The sequence below is a fragment of the Musa acuminata genome, chromosome BXJ2-4 (genome assembly GCF_036884655.1).
Source record: "Musa acuminata AAA Group cultivar baxijiao chromosome BXJ2-4, Cavendish_Baxijiao_AAA, whole genome shotgun sequence".
Lineage (NCBI taxonomy): Eukaryota > Viridiplantae > Streptophyta > Magnoliopsida > Zingiberales > Musaceae > Musa > Musa acuminata.
The window spans coordinates 41,765,001-41,782,527 of NC_088341.1; the positions used below are offsets into that span (position 1 = coordinate 41,765,001).

General features: G+C 38.2%; 4 protein-coding genes and 1 long non-coding RNA gene across 7 annotated transcripts in view; 3 read left to right on the plus strand and 2 right to left on the minus strand.

Annotated features, from left to right (window-relative positions):
- The window catches only part of LOC103983461 (pollen receptor-like kinase 3), a 2,595-nt gene extending 2,565 nt beyond the window's left edge, over positions 1-30 (plus strand). Inside the window, exon 2 of the mRNA XM_009400674.3 lies at positions 1-30. This exon is cut by the window's left edge and continues 889 nt beyond it. The gene's annotated coding sequence lies outside the window, so the exon portion shown is untranslated.
- Positions 31-131: 101 nt separating this feature from the next.
- On the minus strand, positions 132-5,362 carry LOC135610960 (DNA-directed RNA polymerases II, IV and V subunit 9A-like). 2 transcript variants are annotated; one of them, XM_065106097.1, is made up of 5 exons: positions 5,199-5,362; positions 5,037-5,112; positions 2,313-2,471; positions 756-892; positions 132-615 (listed from the first exon to the last, which is right to left on the minus strand). In XM_065106097.1, exons 1-4 carry the CDS (start codon positions 5,321-5,323, stop codon positions 797-799), a joined length of 456 nt encoding a protein of 151 aa, XP_064962169.1. In that variant the 5' UTR covers positions 5,324-5,362; the 3' UTR covers positions 132-615; positions 756-796. The 2 variants fall into 2 exon arrangements, with proteins under 2 accessions (XP_064962169.1, XP_064962170.1); XM_065106098.1 differs by lacking the exon at positions 756-892.
- Positions 5,334-8,786, plus strand: LOC135610962 (uncharacterized). The gene is made up of 3 exons (XR_010486391.1): positions 5,334-5,789; positions 6,946-7,048; positions 7,714-8,786. It is a non-coding gene; the product is annotated as an uncharacterized LOC135610962 (long non-coding RNA).
- An 839-nt stretch (positions 8,787-9,625) lies between these two features.
- Positions 9,626-10,235, minus strand: LOC135610961 (auxin-responsive protein SAUR78-like). Its single transcript, XM_065106099.1, has one exon. The coding sequence runs from the start codon at positions 10,221-10,223 to the stop codon at positions 9,855-9,857; it is 369 nt and encodes a 122-aa protein (XP_064962171.1). The 5' UTR covers positions 10,224-10,235; the 3' UTR covers positions 9,626-9,854.
- Positions 10,236-12,225: 1,990 nt separating this feature from the next.
- On the plus strand, positions 12,226-16,173 carry LOC135610959 (mitochondrial ATP-independent inner membrane protease subunit 1a-like). Of its 2 annotated transcripts, XM_065106094.1 has the most exons (5): positions 12,226-12,484; positions 12,571-12,795; positions 12,951-13,061; positions 14,485-14,547; positions 15,892-16,173. In XM_065106094.1, exons 1-4 carry the CDS (start codon positions 12,236-12,238, stop codon positions 14,527-14,529), a joined length of 630 nt encoding a protein of 209 aa, XP_064962166.1. In that variant the 5' UTR covers positions 12,226-12,235; the 3' UTR covers positions 14,530-14,547; positions 15,892-16,173. The 2 variants fall into 2 exon arrangements, with proteins under 2 accessions (XP_064962166.1, XP_064962167.1); XM_065106095.1 differs by lacking the exon at positions 14,485-14,547.
- Positions 16,174-17,527: the final 1,354 nt, after the last annotated feature.

A 17,527-nucleotide genomic window follows, 5' to 3' on the forward strand; every position in this document is an offset into this window, starting at 1 on the left:
TCCGTCAACGCGAAAGTTCTGCAATCTAAACATGTGTGTAGTTGCGTTATGGTGCAATAAAATACTTCATTCCTAATACCAAACGTACATAGAACATCAATAAATACACATTAGGATGAGAAAAAAAAACATTTTAAGTTGAGTAATGGAGTTGGCTATGATTCAAAAAAATGGAGCTCGATAATCCAAAAGTCCATCTCGGATCCTCGATTTTTGATCCGATAAGCTACAACAATCACGAATCCGAACCCAAATCCAAAAAGTTCGGATCCAAGGTGAATCCAACCTGGTAAAACTAAGAGCACAGAAAGGCCATCCCATGCAAGATAAGAGAATGTAGACAGCTACAGATGCTGGTTCTGCATATATACTCTTTTAGCAGTAGTAAAACCATCCAAGTTTCTATGTCCTAGTAGATGCATGTTCAGAAGAAAACCTCATATGCAAACCAGAATAGGATAGCAAATTTGATCCAATTATCCAATCTGGGGTTGAGTTAGCACAAGCAGTAACGGCAGGTTGGTTTCGACCTCATCAATCTCTCCACCTATGCCCGCAGTTTGGGTTGCAGCAAATGAAGAACAGTGCCATGCCCACCTCCGCCTTTGATGGTGCCTACAAAATAACCAAGCTTTACATTAACTGTCATAAGATAGGAGCCATGGAAGCACTCATTAACTAAGAGCACATAGAACTCCCAGAGCAAAGTAAATCACATATATCCTATAAGTTTAAGGATCAGAGTGACAACATACTATCGTGGCAGCCTTGTTTACATCTCCATGTCTAACCATAATCACGGCTGAAGCAACTGTTTAATGACAACATGCGAGAACAACCAAACATGTTCATGAAAAAAGTCCAAAAGTTGTATACTGAAGCCATGATACATCTGCAGATACAGTGAAATACAAGAACGTGTACTTATTGATGGGCGAGGAAAACGTGTAGAAAGATGATGGAAATTCGATAAAAAGAAAATTGATGAACATGATGATAGATTGACAGTGAAAAGAAAATAAAAGATTATAACATAAGGCAATGATGAATCTTCCATTGTTTTTCATGACCTTGATGAAAAGTGGACATATTCCAGTTTGTGAGAATTTCAGACATACAGATAAGTGGATGTAGAATGCAACTTAATATGACAAATCTAATGGAGAGAGTCATTTTATTTTAAAGGACAATCTAATGGAGGCAAACAATGCAGATAAGTGGAGGCAAACAGTCATTTTATAGAATGCACTATGAGTATCAAGCATCAGCAACCCATAGATGCAGATAAAAGATATTAATGATAAACAATGAAAAATCAAACTTCTTAGAACTGGTACTTCTACACCAAATACCAAGTTACCTTGTTGTCCGCTTCTCAAAAGTCCAAAGTTGAAACAAGAACAATTTCTTACTTGGTGTACCTCATATTACGTCCAGGTCATTTCTAACTACCACATGCTCCAAAATATTTGACATCATCTATTTACGCAAGGTACGGAAAAAAGAAAGTGCTTTTTGCTGGAAGACCCCAACTCGAACTAATTGGACATAATAACAGAAGCAGATCACAGTGAGATGAAACAACATACCAAACAATTTCAGTGTTTTTGCCAGCAGCTGAAGTGTCATATTGAAACATCAATTATAGAAATGCCTCCTTTAATTGTTGAATGTGACACAAAGTATACAATAGAAGGTCAAACAGAATCAATGAATAGCTTGAAGAGCTTTAGGTTTAGTGACTTCATGATATATATACAGCAAGCAAATAACATGTGCACATATCAACCTATGCCACTAATATTGAGTACGGTTCAAATGTCTAATTTTTCTTCACAAGGGATGTACTTATTTCTCTTCAATGATCTTGATATAAAGACATTTTAGCCATCTTATTATCTGATAGAGATTCAAAATTAACAAAAGCAAGATTGAGAAACAATTAGTAGCCCAACTTTTAAATTGGTATTGTTCTTTATATTGAACTGTAGGCTGCAACAACACTAAATTCTCTATCCTTAACAAAATCAAACAAAGAAAATAGACGGCCTATGTAGTTACAGCACTGCAAACATGTATCCCAGAAAACACATAATGCCAAAGAAAATATTAGTTAAATCAGATCATGCATTAATGATCTATTAAAGTTTACTAGGAGCATAACTTTTTTCAGTTATAAGCAAACAACATGTAGGAGCATGGTTTGCCCATCCTCGTGTTCTCTTCAGCAGGTTACTAGCAGTAATGTCCAATAAGCAGAATAGATGCCATCACTTGCAATAATTTAAGCAACAAACTATTAGATATCTAACCTGAAAGAATACAGCTTCTGGGCGATTGCAATTTGCGCATCTGACATTCCTTGTGCGAGGGAGAGCTGGATCAGCTGCTACATCCTGTAGCACTTGAGAGCATTCACCAACAGAATGATTTATCTCCATTCTATAGGCGATACAGTCATCGGCAACCTCCTGTGGCAAGGAAACATCGAGGAAAACAATCCCCAAGGAGAGATAAGCACTTACAAAAAATATGATTAATGACATTTAAATGCAATTTTGTACAATGCAGATATAAAATTCAACAAACAGAAGACTGACTGAAATAAGCACTTATGAAAACAATGATTATGGTGTGTGTTAAAACAGAAATTTGTACAGTACAGACAAAGAAAATCTGACCGACAGAAGATTGACTGATAATAACCAATTGGGCTATCAGTTCACATATTCCATCAGCTACAAATAATGCAAATTTAGGACATAGAAAGATTAGCAAGGGAGAGACAAGAATCAGAAGTGACTCTATAATAGCATGACAATTTCAATTCCTAGCCTGCAGTTAAAAGAAACTGGAACTGAAGCAAATAGATTGTCCTTTTCTACTCATCATTCGATATGCATTATGTTCAAAGTCTAAATGCATCGGAAAATCCAATGGCTCATCATATTAACTAAAAGTTGACCCACGTAGATTGAAGGAACCTCTACCTTTGCCAATCTCACTATAATCATAGAGTAAATTCATTATTTTGGGGTACAGTAGGCATCAACTATAATATGAAGCATAAACAACATTTCATGTGGCAGATGTTCTTAGATGTACAGCCCTATTGATGGTCACTGTGCGCAATGTAGTAGTGGAATTTGTTTCCTTAAAGGGTTTATTGCTTTACTTTATTTCTTTGTTTCATTTTATGAAGAATAAAATGACAAAAAACAAGGGACATTCTGTTGCATGATGGTTGCTTCTCCAAAATGAAATAAGTTGCATGGAAAAATGATATGATATTGGGGCATTGTGCTAGTGGCTTTCATGGTCATTTTGGCCAACAGAGAAGATACCTTTGGAGGAATACAACAAATACTTGGTCAGAAATTCTACCAAGATGCCAGCAAAGTCAAAGATAATTTCAATATTAACTAGATTGCCAAGATATTGGCAGAAAATGATGACATATCCATGCTTTCTATGTTATCATAGCACTGAGAATGATGTTGGTTCTAACCTTTAATTGGGATATCATGGAGCAACGGCTATATAATGGGAAATGCTATAATCATGAAGAAGACCTTGGAAATTTGGACACAAGTAACAATATTCAAGACGTTCTGAGTATCTATGCAGAAACAGAAAAAGAAAGAAACTTCTTTTTTCCTGTGGGATGCCTAACAAAGAGGAAAAGAAAGACGCGTTTTGGAGTAGATTCATTCTCTCTGCAACCATAATTACTTCGTCCGCAAACCAAACTCATCCCTTTAGACATCGATCGGCCCCATGAGTAACCCTTGTTTTCCCAATGGCAAGAAGCGACAGCATAACACAACTGTGTCTAGCTGCACACATACTCACATAACAAAGCTAATGCATGCTCGATGCTGAAACTCGTGATGCTTAGGTTACACTTTTGAATAAAAATAGTTTTATTACATGGCTCTACCAACATAGTTAGGTCATCGAACAATTTATCAAAGATATGAACCATACTACTTTATTTAATCACAAGCCAAGCAGACATGCACAACTGCTCCAAAACAACAAAAAAAGCCATTGTCCGAAGGCAAACTAAAGGCTTAAGTTTTGATGTGGACAAACTAATAAAGGGCTATATCCTCATTTTGATGAGGTTTTCTGGTGTCTTTGTCATAATTTCCTGCTATATTTCAACAAACACCTTTCATTACATTTCACGGCAAGTACAAGACGCATCCAAGTTGTATCATTGTTTTTGGAAACCTTTAACAGCAAGTGTTTCTTGTAGTCCTAATTATCATCCCAGCCTTCTGCCTTTTATCTGATTACTACAAATTTAAGCTTCCTTACAGTGTGAAATTCATTTTGCTAAATATAGCAAATACCAAAGCATGAACAGATGAAGCCATATTCTTTTTTCTGTAAGTGAGAACCACAACCATGGCATGATAAAGTAAAAATAGCAATTTTCAGGCACATTGCAAGAAAAACATAATATGCTTATGTCAGACTGAACCAGAAAGCGGTTCTAAAATCTATATCAAAAGTTCAAAAATGAACTAATAAGTTGCCAATAGCAACTGTCTTATATATTAGCAGTAGTTCAACTTGAATGTTCAAATGTATTTCTCCACAACCTACATGCTATTTGCTACATGTAAAAGAGAGTTTTATTTCAAATTTATACCATCAGAGACCTTCTTCCCTGGCAAAAAAGGATTAAATTTTCTCATAGACACATGGCTTGTCAAAAACAGAGCACTCTTTTCATGTAGGGTATCATCTGGCATGCGGATCATCCACTAGTTTCACTAATAGAGAAAAAAACTAAGGGTAGGCAGGCACGAACATCTCGTATTAAATCTAAAAGTCACCAGGTCAATAGGATTCGTCAGCCTATCAACGAAGAGAAAAGACAATTAAAGCATTAGGATGGATGGGTGGATACGATTATGACGAAAAGCTAGGGAAGAAGGCCAGTCAACTTCTTCGCCCCTTGGAACCTTTCGAATCCAAATTGGCCGGGAAAACAGCGATTAAAGAGGAGGTGAGGGCAGACCCACCTGGTGATCGCAGTTCCGGCAGGCGAAGAGGAGGATCCTTTGCTCCCTGTCCTCCTTCGGATACAGAACATTGTTGCTGGAGAAAAAGAACAGAAGTACAGGAAAGATCGTAGTAGCGAGATGACGACGACAATGGTGATGATTTAGATGGGAAGAACTAACCATCCGCGGCAGAACTTCATCACGCTCATCTCTGCCGCTGATCCAATTCGCGCTCCGAATCCTTTGGCCAAACCTAAAACCCTTATAACCCTCTCAGAAGTGCTCGACACGCGTCCACATTTCATTCGTGAAAAGAGAACGGAGAGCCACGTTTCAGTCCCTAAGGGTCCCATTGCTGTGGTATTGGCGTCTCGCTGGGCGACGCCTCTCAGCTGATCCATTTCCGCCCTCCCCTCCGCCTCCTCCTCCTCCTCCTCGGGGTTTTTGCACCATAACGCTTAATTCCGTCGGATCGAAGCGTCTTTACGTCGTGTTAGGACCCGATTACGACGTGGGATTTCGATTCCCCCGGAGGAATCTCTTCATACGGAATCTTGCTCCAAGAGGGTTTAGATTAAAATTCCTCCCTTTTGTTTCTGTTTATCCCAATGATGGATCGCGTGAGAGAGAAGTGACATGAGTCCTTGATGATTGGCCGCCGGATGATCTGGTGAAGCCTTACCGCGGGGATCTCCGGATGCAGTTCGAGCAGGAGCAGGTTCTTGAGGCGCATTACAATACCGGCGATGATCCGTCCGAGGGTCCCCCCAGGTGCATAAAAAAGTGATCTTGGAGCATTTGATTCTGATTCTCGTTGGAAGCTTGAAGATGTATATTGGTTTCTCTTGAGTTTTTGAAGCTTGAAGATGGACCTTGTTGATGACTGTTGATATAATTTTTGAGGAATTGCATGTTGGAAATATTTGATAAATACGACTTTCTTATTTTATTTTTTTTCCTTTTGAGCTTTGCATTGGCATGCAATTTAATTTCAGAGCTGCTTTCTTGCATATCTTAGCGAGAATTTTCCTTAACAACATGAGTGAGTTTGAGGCCAGTTGAAAAATACTTGTAGATATATTGACAAATCTTGATGTTCTTTTCTAGTTGGATTACCTAATCTTTATATAGTAATTAATTATCATCCCCAACATATTCATCATGAATGAAACTTTGACTAGTGGTAAATACTTTGACAATATAGAAAAGGAAGCTAAAACTTTTTTATGGTAGAGAACATTACTTTAGCTTCATTAATCATAGTCAATAAACAATAACAGACGGTATTGAAGACAAAACATCTTAATAACAAACTTCTTCCAGGAAGTATTTCCCAAGTATGTTAGTCCCTGATCCTTATAATAATTATATAAAGAAACCAGATACTTCATGGAAGTAGCTGACACATCCAAAAGCTATCCTGCAAAATCATTAGGCACAGTAAGAAATTTGAAGTATCCACATTCCATAGGTGTTATTGGTATTGTAATAGTTTATAATGGGTGTTATTTTAAGTATCCACATTTTCTCTTTCCAATTTATAATAGTTTTGTGGATCAAGCTATTATCCATAATATTTTTAGCACATTGTATGACAACTATGAACTACAAAAATTCTTGGCTAGGTCTCCTCTGTGAGAGAAATGTTCCAAGACAAAGCATGAATGCTACAGCAAGTGCCAGTACTTTGATGATATGTGCAGTGTATAATTGTGGCTAGCTGTTTCTGAAGGTAGCTTATAGATCCATTTATTATGGTTGTTAGATATCTGTTCACTTCACCATCACTGGTTTGTAACTTGATCCCATTAAGGAAACAACTATTGGCAGAAGCCATTATCATGTTGCAGATTTTCACACTCTGATTGTCCCTTTTTACTGTGAAGTCAATATGATATAACAATGAGCTGTATTTTCACTTGTTCAGCTTTGTTCGGTGTGGCATCAGTGTGAATGCAACACCACATATGCGCCGCGGACCTGAAGAACCAAGGACTCTTTGTAATGCATGTGGGATTGCTCAGACGAAGGTACATACTTCAATTATACCTTTCTTGCTTTAAAATTTTTCTGGTTTAAGTTTTTGGATGATCTTCTTTTGTCAACATTATGTTTTACAAACATAAATGTTTCTTCTTGAATCCCTTGATCTTTTTTTGTCGTTGCCCTTGACGAAGTAGAACCTCAAAGTTGTGTTAAATCCATGTGTATGCAAGATCTTACTTGGGATTTAAAGCACTATAACTGACATCTACAGTTTAACTTGCCCGTGAGGCTAAACCTGCAATCGGCACCATATTACCCTTTAGTACATGTTGCAGGACCAAAGAGGATGACCTGCCAAAGCTATTACAGACCTGAAAAGAATGTTCTCAGGGGCCAAAGAGATGAAATAATGGAAAGAAATTGACTTAATTAGTCGACAACAAAAGTGCCCAAAAGGCAACTCCTAATTTGCAGAAACTGTTTTACAAATATTAAAATCAATCTTTATATTATGATAATTTGTTACAGTCAAAACAGAACAGACAGCAAATGAAGAAATTATTGAAAGTTCAAATTTGATTAACTCAATTGGTGATTGACACTTTCTAATCAGTAGAGTTGCAGTTTTAGTAATAATAGAAAATTCAGAAGAAAGCTTAATTAGAGCAGTTGTTGGGACCAGTGAACTGAGTTTGTGTTTGGTAAACAGATCTGCACCAGAAACTTGCTTGAATAAGCAGATTGCAATCTCAGCTTCTCAAATTGCATGTTGGTTCTTACTATCCAAGCAAACCAGAGAGGATGGATCGATTATTGAAAAAGAGCCAATCATTCAGTAGCAATTTGGATTCATAAAGCATGTCAAACAATTTGGATTATTTTGGAGCTGGTACTAGAATCCATAACCAAATCCAACATTTAAGACAGATGCTTTATAAAAATGTCAGCATGAAATTTACTCAATCGCACTTTAATAGTGACTGTTTGTATTCTAAATTTATGGATGCCTATGATTCAGATTGCATATTATGAACAATCTTGTTCTGATATCATTATGTTGGAATCAGCTGCAAACATGCAGTCCCATCCATTATTTCAGTGGTGAGTGGTCCCATGTGAACAATCAGATCAGTGATCAAGGCCATCGAGACACAGACAACTCCCACCACCTGGATCATCTGAGTTTGCTTTGCTTGTTTTAGTAGTTTAAAATTCTTATATAAAATGATTTAAGCCAGTTATCCAAATTCAGATGATGAGTTGCCTTTTCTCCAAAAGAGTATCAACTGGCATATCTTTTATAATTTGTTTTTTCTGTTCAGGTTGTGTCATAAGCTCATGGACCAAGGTCTTAGGTAGAAAGAAGAATTTCCTTAGAAGTGCCTTGAGATAGTCATTGAGAAAAATTTTGTATCATAAACAACGTTTGTTTGGGTAAAGTAAGATGGTACAATGAGTTCATGCAAATTCTAGATAGACTCTCTATTATGGTTATCATTCATGTTGTCATGGAGAGTAAGGTCATAATTTGGCTGTATGCTGTGTGCATTTTCTGTTAAATAGTCAGCCATACTCTGAATCAGAGGAACATGTATATGGCATCCAATCGGCATTTGACTGGTCATTATATAGATTAGTGAGCTCTCCTAGTTCGGTTTTGCCATCGGCGGCAAATATCGAAGTTATTTGCAAATCTGATTTAATTGCTCTTGTTACTGGATTGAACTACTCCCTACTTTAGATCACATTGATTTCTAGAACATTTAATTTATCTGATCTAGTGTTCAGGTGAAACTGGAGATAGATTTGACTGGATTCACTAGAGAAGCATGAACTTTCATCGACTGATCCAGTTGGAACAACTTGGTTGTCCTCTTGTGCGTCATCGTTTTCTATGAAAAAAATTGTTATTTTCATTTGGGAAATTTTGCAGTCATTTATATCCTTCAGAATGTAACTTATCAATATCATCACATACTTCCTACCAGTTTCTGCTGCACGCTTACTCATGTCTTGTTCCTCTCCCATTGCGGAAACAACAAAGATCAGACTGCAATCTTCTGTGCCACCACCAAGTGTGTTCTCCAGATTCAGCTCATGAAGTGGATAAGTGGCAAGGAACATAGCATTTGGTGGGGCAGAGACACAGAGCCACCAGAGACCATGTGCAGCACCTCCATGAAGATGTTGAAAGCTAAGTGGTCCCAATGAACTTTTGTGGTTCCACATGGATTCTATTAAAATTCCAACATCTACTTCCTTGTCTTTGGTAGATTTTTAGATGCTTTGGAGGTTATTTCCACTGCTCATAGAACAATTTGAAGATGTCTATCCATTAGTAGGTCTCTTAATGCTATTGTTGGACCATATTTTCTTTCATGCTCTCCAAGTCTATCTAATACCTTTCAAAATACTTCCTTAAATCCTTGCTAATTGACAATTAATTGAAGTTATCACATGAACATATTTATAAGCTGCTTGGATATATATATATTTTAGTCTTTGATTTCTTGGATCATTTGTGTTCTTCTTGTGAGCCTTTTGCATAACTGCTATCGACATGTGTATCACTTTAAAGTTATGTAATAGTCAAGTAAATAAGCAGATTACATAGATTAACGTCAAAGAAGATTGTGTGTGACATCACAGATTGATATACTAAGTTTATTATCTGTAGGGGAACATTACATCAGAAGATGTACAAAGCCATGAACAGGAGAGGTGGTGGTGGTGGATCATGTCCTCTCACAACTCTCCAGGCCCTACAACTCTCATCATCATCTCGCATTAGACTGAAATGGCTAATGCGGATAGCACTCGACAGCGGTCATGCATGGATGGATCAGCCGATCAGCAGCAGGCGTAGAACTCCACCAGCTCGTCGATGGACTCGGGCGGCGGCTCAGCGTTCTCGAGCATCCAGAGGAGGTGCTCAAACAGCACGACCTCGCAATCGACGACGACCTTTCCACCGTCTGGATTAACGGATCGCTGCGCGAGGACCTGGAAGAGAGGATGGCCGACGAGGTCGGAGCTGATTAGGTAACGCCGGCGGGACCTACCGACGTAGACAGGGTGGAGGTCGGTCGGAGAGTTCTCGTCGTCGTGGGACCGAACCGCCGCAGAGGGGCTGCCTGCGTGGAGGCGGCTGCGGGAATGCCATCTCTTCAGCATGCATTTGAGCTTGCCGAGCTTCCCTGCCATTTGCTTGACATGCATGCAATATATATAGAGTTGTCTGAATACGAGAAAGAGAGAGGAAGGAGAGAGGAAGACTCCTCCCTGTATATATAGAGATCTTAGAGATGAATGGGGCTAAGTCTTCATGTGCACCCACATCAGAGTTGTGGTTGCATGCACATATCCTTCCAAAATGCTTCACCTTTCACAAGATGGACCAGCTTGATCGAGTAAATGGAATTATTCCATCTGTTGGGAGATGTAACTATTGTCCCTGACATTCTATTTTCTCTGACTGATGTGTATGGGCCACATTTTGTTTCTTCCTTTATAATACTGATAAAATGTGATTTTGTCTTGTTTGTGCAATCCAGATGTTTGCTAATTCTCTTAGATGAATTCAAAGGTTACTTGCCTTAATATTAATGTTATGAAAGCATCATAGTATAGGATAAGATAAGGATTAACTTGGTTGTTGTCATGTATCAGGAGTTCTTCCCACGTTCATACATGTTAGTGGTTGGAACAGCAGTTTCTTCAGGTTTGCAACGATCGTGCAATATTTTTATGTGCATAATTTATGCCATTTGTTTTGATTGTATATAATATAAGAGGAGAGTAGGAGGACAGTAGGATAGTCATCTGGATGGGGTTCTTTTCCGGTATGCCTACCGCATGCCATTGGGAAGATAGAAGGATTCGAAGATAATTCAATCCAGGGGAAAACTTTCGAGGTGGGAACTCTAACGACGACCGCAGTCACCGTCCTCTGGTGGGTCCGAGCCCCTTACGCTTACCCATCACCATAAGGATGAAGCCGACGGAAATTGATGAGAAAACACCTTAAAATCTTTCTTAACATCACCGTCGGTCACCGTACTGCCGTTGCTGTGGGAGGTCTGAGCACCTTCCGAAATGTTTACTACCTTCTGCTGGGACTATAAAATGAGGCGAATTTTGTCCCTTTTTATTTACTTTTGGTATTAAGGTGCCCTTTTCTTCTTTTTTTTTCTTCAAAAAATAATTCATTCCTTTCCTAATTTATAATTTTTCTTTGATAAGATAATCAAAACATTACTTGTTTAGACGTTACATTCATCGATCTATCTATTTAAATCATTTGTTATTGTGTTACGAAGCAGTTCAATCACTCGTCTAGAAGATTTAGATTATCGACTATCGTATATTTGAATAAGTTTAAAATAATTTTTAGCGCACCCGTAAATTTATTTAAAAATATTTACTAAACCAATTAGGATACATATTTAAAATCCTATATAATTTTCATTGGGTTCCGATTTCATTTATCTTAGTTATAGTGTTTTAAATAGATTTATAATATTCTAGTTGAGATGCCAAAATCATAGGGTAGGTGACGACCCTACATTTGTTGTTTTGCTTAGAGATAACCTTTTCTTCTTCTGAGTTTGATCACTCTTATTGTTTACTAATGTTAATGTAATCTCAACAATTAAACAATGTCGACGACGACGAGACAAAGCACGATAACGCCTCCGACGCTGTCAATTTAATTACCTAATTAGCGGCATTAACATCATCTGTCTCGGCCTTAATCACAAATCATTTGATTGCAGGAATCAAATCTTCCCACGTTATGAACATCAAGACAGGAGCAGCAGCATGTTCTAACCACATTGCCATTATGGATAAGTCAAACAAATATACGAATAATTGATGCAGATGCCTTTCCTCCTTGTTCTCGAAGTTAATGGATGAATGACATGCATGTAATTAAACATTATCGAGAGCTTTGCATCTTATAGTTTAATCCGCTTTAGCTCTTCAGCTCTGACTTTTGGATTAGAGGGAGAATTGGAATTTTAGGCGACAAAGCGATGAAATAGGAAAATATGGGCTTATTAGCGAATAGATTAGAAGCCTATGGGCCACAAATATGGGCTCATATATAGTTGGTTGAGAGTGCGGTTGAATGTGAGCCCATTTATGGCCCAATATTTACTTGTGGTTCGGAAATGGGTAGCAGGTGCCCAGCTCGTGACATACATCGAGATTCGTGCGATTACGATATTATGATGATGATAAGAATGGGGAAGACGGCGTGCCCTTGCGTATCACAGCTCCCGCAGCGCCGCCGTGGCCCGCGCCCAATGTCGACCGCGGGGAGCCGCATCGCTTCCTTCCTCAGCGGCGCCGCCGCCCGATTCGGGAAGGTGCCCTGGCGGGAGATCCGGGAGGAGGCCTTCGACCGTGCCGTCCTCGTCCTCAAGGCCGCCTGCTTCGTCCACGTCGTCAACACCTACGTCGTCGGCATCGCCTTCGTGAGTCCCTCCTCGACCGTCTCCCTCTCGCCGTATCTTTTTTGCGCTTGTCTTCGTCACCGTCCACTTGGCTTATTGGGTGGCAGGTGCGCGGCCCGAGTATGCTGCCCACCATCAATCTCACCGGCGACGTCGTTGCCGTGGAGCGCGTCTCGCCGCGCTGGGGATCTCTGGCCGTTGGGGACGTGGTCATCCTCTTGTCGCCGGAGAATCCGAGGAAGACCGTCGCCAAGCGGGTGCTGGGGCTCGAGGGCGACGCCGTCACCTTCCTCGTCGATCCCGCTCGCGGGAGCGCGTCTCAGACAGTCGTGGTGGGTATAAAGTTGCGATTTTTATGGGTTTCTCCTTGAACTTTAGTGTCTAAAGCCATGAATTTTCCTGGGTTCTACTGTTTTTCTGCCCAGGGGTTTTGTCATTTGGGTACAAAGATCTAATTTTTTAGGTGGTGCTCGTCTATCTGCTGCAGGTACCGGGAGGCCATGTATGGGTGCAGGGAGATAACATATATTCTTCAAGAGATTCGAGGCAATTCGGTCCTGTACCTTACGGGCTTATCCAAGGGAGAGCTTTTTGTAAGGTGAGCGCTACAAATGATCTGTCCTACCCAAAGTTATTGATGGTTTTTCAGGTTAACTATATTAGGCTAGAAATGGCTTTGTTAAGTCTGTAGCATATTCGTTGCTTTATCTGGTTGGATTTGAGATTTTATCAGCATGCTAATTAACTTATGTTTGGTATAATCGTTGACTAAATTTCCTTGTTCACTTGTCCGTTGATGCAGAGTTGCCTTTAACATGAAAAATTGATTTCATTTATGCTTTATAAAGGAGATATTCAAGGAAATGGTCACACTAGACTCGCAAGAACTCATTTTTTAGTAGTTTGCCGAGATGTCACACAAACAATCATTTAGTAAATATTTCAATCTTCCTTTAAATGATTGAAGTGTAAGATAGGATAGGAATGGGAACACTTTTCCTAGTAAGGGGTTTTATCATTTCAGAACTAACTTGGTCTATTATCATACTACATTCTAACTTGGTAATTGTTAACCATATATTATAGAATATTTTCATTGAGTTAGTGCCAAATCTCATCAGTTAAGTAGGGACACGATTAATGACCATATTATGTACCTTTGGAACAAACATAAAGCTTGAAATGTAATGTAACCATATTCAATGGACCTTTCTCCTTTCGTGGACCACTTATCATAGACAGGATGGATTTCTTATTGTTGTCCATGGTATTTTGTGTTTCCTAAGATGGATTGCTGAATCAGGTTTATATCATTGTAACAATGGCAAGCCATAAACAAATCTGGTCTAAAATGGTCTAACAGTTGAAGAATAATAACTTTGCTCGATGCCTAAGTATGAAACTTGGGCATATATTGAGAAGAGGAAATTCTTGGATGTTAAAAGCAGACTGAACCTGATTCAAACACCTGAGTTATTCCAACATAGGGTGCCAATAGTTAAGGGGGGCTTCTCGATGAACAAATTCCTCAGCCTCTACAAAAAGGAAAATTTGGTTGTTTTATCAACAATAGACAGATATGGAGTTTTACATGGTACTATCAACAACTCTATATACTGTTAAGCTTTTGACAAGTTAATATTGGAGAAAAGAACATTGTAACTTATTGTTGTAGCAGTTAACATACTGTAAGTGAAGTGGTAGGATATGAGGAGTTGATAAATTTTTTGCTCATAACATAATGGTTTGAATTTTAAATATGACCACTGCTTTGTTTTGTCTCATATTGAGCTGCATAGTGAATCTTGTAGTGGTGATATTATTCTCATTAGCAAGTCTTCATCTATTTGGACTGAAGATATGATATCTTTAAACACAATATCATGAGTATGAAAAGAAACTGTTACAGGTTGTACAAACATGGATTTAATCACTAGAATCTTGATTTTCCTCTGCCATCCTCTGCATTCTGCACTCAAGACTTATTGAATTTGCACCTACAAATTCTTTGTTAATGTTAGGTCTGGCCACCTGAAGCTGTTGGATTGATTGGACAAAAGTTGTAACTGGCTAACTGCACAAAGGTATATGTGAACTATTTCTTTAAGGAAACCATTGTTCCAGCATATTACCTTCATTGTGCCTTACTATTTCTGCACTTGAAGGCCCAAATTGTTAAATATGATTTCTCTATTTTGGTTTTGATGTTGGTCTTCATGACCAGAATTTGTTATCTGAAAGTAGACGGGGAAGAACTTTTGGTGTTTCAATGCTTTTCTCAACTTGGTAGATAGTTGTGGTATTCATTCAATAAACAAAATCAGCATTGAAAAAGACACTATATACTTGATTTTCTCTGGTGAACAGAATGATATTCTCCTCTGAAACCCACTTTTTTTTTTTCTTGGAGAGATGGGGTTGACGGATATACTGTCAATCTTTCCAAATAGAAATTTATTATGTACAATAGCCTTTCACATTCATAAGCATTGGAGCTATGATATGAACCAGCTCCCTCGAAAGAGTTACTTTGGTAACTTTGGTGGCTTATGGCTGGCTATATTGCTTTCTCTGACAAAGTTGTTTTGTGTATACATTTATTATAAATGTTATGATCAGCATAGATCATTAATTTTATTATTTTTCACTCAGATGTATATGATTTTTTATTAAATTATTCAGCCATCTTTTTCTTGGTTGATTTTGTATTATTTTCTCATTTTTCTTGGTTGTTGTTGAGATGAAAAAGAAATATTTTTATTTATAAAAGATTAGATATTGTTTCGATAGAGGATAAGATAAAAGGAAATCGTTTAAGATGATATGAGCATGTGCTTAGGAGCCCTCCGAATATGATAGTGAGAAGAAATGAAATAATTAATGTTAATGGTACGAAGAAAGATAGAAGAAGATCTAAAAAGATTTTAATAAAGACTATAAATAAAAATCGAAGTACTCTGAACTAAAATAAATATATGATTTTTTTTATAAATTTCAATGATGGTAAAAAATTCATGTAGCTGATCCTAAATAGTTGAGACTTACAATTTTACTGTTGTTGTTGTTATTGTTATTATTATTGTTGTATACAGTTAACTCAAATTGGGGATTGAGAGGGACAAGAGGAAGAGGTGACTCATGGTATAGTACGATAGGGAGAAAGTATCGTGTAAGATGAAGATAAGAAATAGTGGATAAGGGTGTTTTGATCGATCTATGAACATGATTGTAATTTTATCCTTCAAGTTATAGTCTATCGGTCATATTCTTTTCCCAATCTTTACATATTACATGAAAAAACTTATGATGTTTTTTCTTAATTGCATTTGTTTGTACTTGATATCTGACTAACATCTCATGGCAGTATTTAGAATAGACACCTTGATATCTGGTTAGACAAGTGATTGATTTGCTCTTTCTTTCTTCAGTTGCGACAAACAAACATGGTTGCAGCCGCTGTTAGTTGAGAGCTTTACCAACAGTTTGTTGGATCTGTGAAGGTTGCCTCATTTGTTCTTAAGATTGCCGATAGAGTTACAGACAAGTTTTTAACTCTACATTCACCAATTTGTGGTGCTAGCAACTTAGTTTTCTGTGAATTGTCAGAGAGAGGTGGTGAGTGTTTGTATACTTGCAAGTTAAAGTTTACTTGGATTCAGTTGATTGATACTTTCCAAAAATATTCTAATTAATCATTTGTTCTCTGCAAACTAGCTTCTGCATCTTCTATTCATGGTTCTCAAGCTTTATTCTACTACTAGCTTATTGATCATGAAAAATGTGGCAGTAGAAGTCTCACCATAAGATGTAACTGATTGGTATTTTATGGTTCTGAACAAGCATACTTTTGGAAAATACTGCTTTAAATTGGTACTGCCAATTCGATGGAATACCAAAATTGATATCAGATATATATTTTAATTATTTGAAAAGTTGGGAACATGTAGTTTGCTCCCTTGCAGCTTCCACTTGCTAATCATTTGAGTAAGAATCTGCTTCACTGTATTATGATGTAACTGACCATACCATAAACCATGAACACCCTTTTTGTATCTTCCATGGAGCAGGAAGATTACAAATTGCCACAACCATTGAACCTTGATTTGCTACCCACTTAATTGCTTAGTGGTTTTGACAAATATCTTCTATAAAGATTTGCTATGCTGAACACCCAAACATAAGAAACGACATTGCCAAAGGAATCCAACATTAGATGCAACACATTCTAGTATCAAGCAGAATCCGAATGCAGTTCAATTCTCATCAGTAACCATTAAGGTTTTTCTACCCATTGTTGTGGTCACATTCACATTCCAGCTTTGTGGCTATGGAATATAGCAAGAACACCTTGCAAACATGAGGAAATAGCTTTCAGGAAAAGTAAAACCTTATATCATAATTTGTCTTTTTTTGGTATTTACTACTTTCTTAAAATTAAGGAGCTTTTAAGGCCTAATAATGGCCTTCGAACCGGCCGAGTTGCGGCCCTGTGTTGGTGTCTTTTGACCCGTCCCAACTCGGCCGAGTTGCGGCGAAGATGTGAGACTGGCGGGAACAATTATGGGCGAATCTCGATCGGACGGTCTAATCTTCCATCGGGTCTGATGAGATAACATCAGCCGTCCGATGTGAGATGTTGATGATGTATATATATATGAGCCTTCTCCTCCTTTTCTCTCTCTGCCCATCACATCATCGTCTCAGGAGAAGCGATGGTTGAACCCGTCAAGAAATCCAGCGATCTCGATCGGTCATCCTCCCTTCTACGATGGATTCGAAGGTAATGCTTCCCATTTCTGCATCATCTCAGGCCACGTTGCTTGTGAATGGGTTTCATTTGTGAAAATCGGTATCATTTTCTGCATCAACGAACCTTGATTGGATCTTTGTTCGTCATCTTCTCAAACGAAAGGGCGAAGTAGTGTACGAAATGAGCATCTTGAAAAGGGTTTGAGAGTGGAACAACAGGTAGCTTTAGGATCTTCAGAACCCAAGAAATCTTCTCTCGAATGGCGACTGAACCTGAGGAATTTGTGCCTATCACGGTTTCTCAAGATTCTGAAC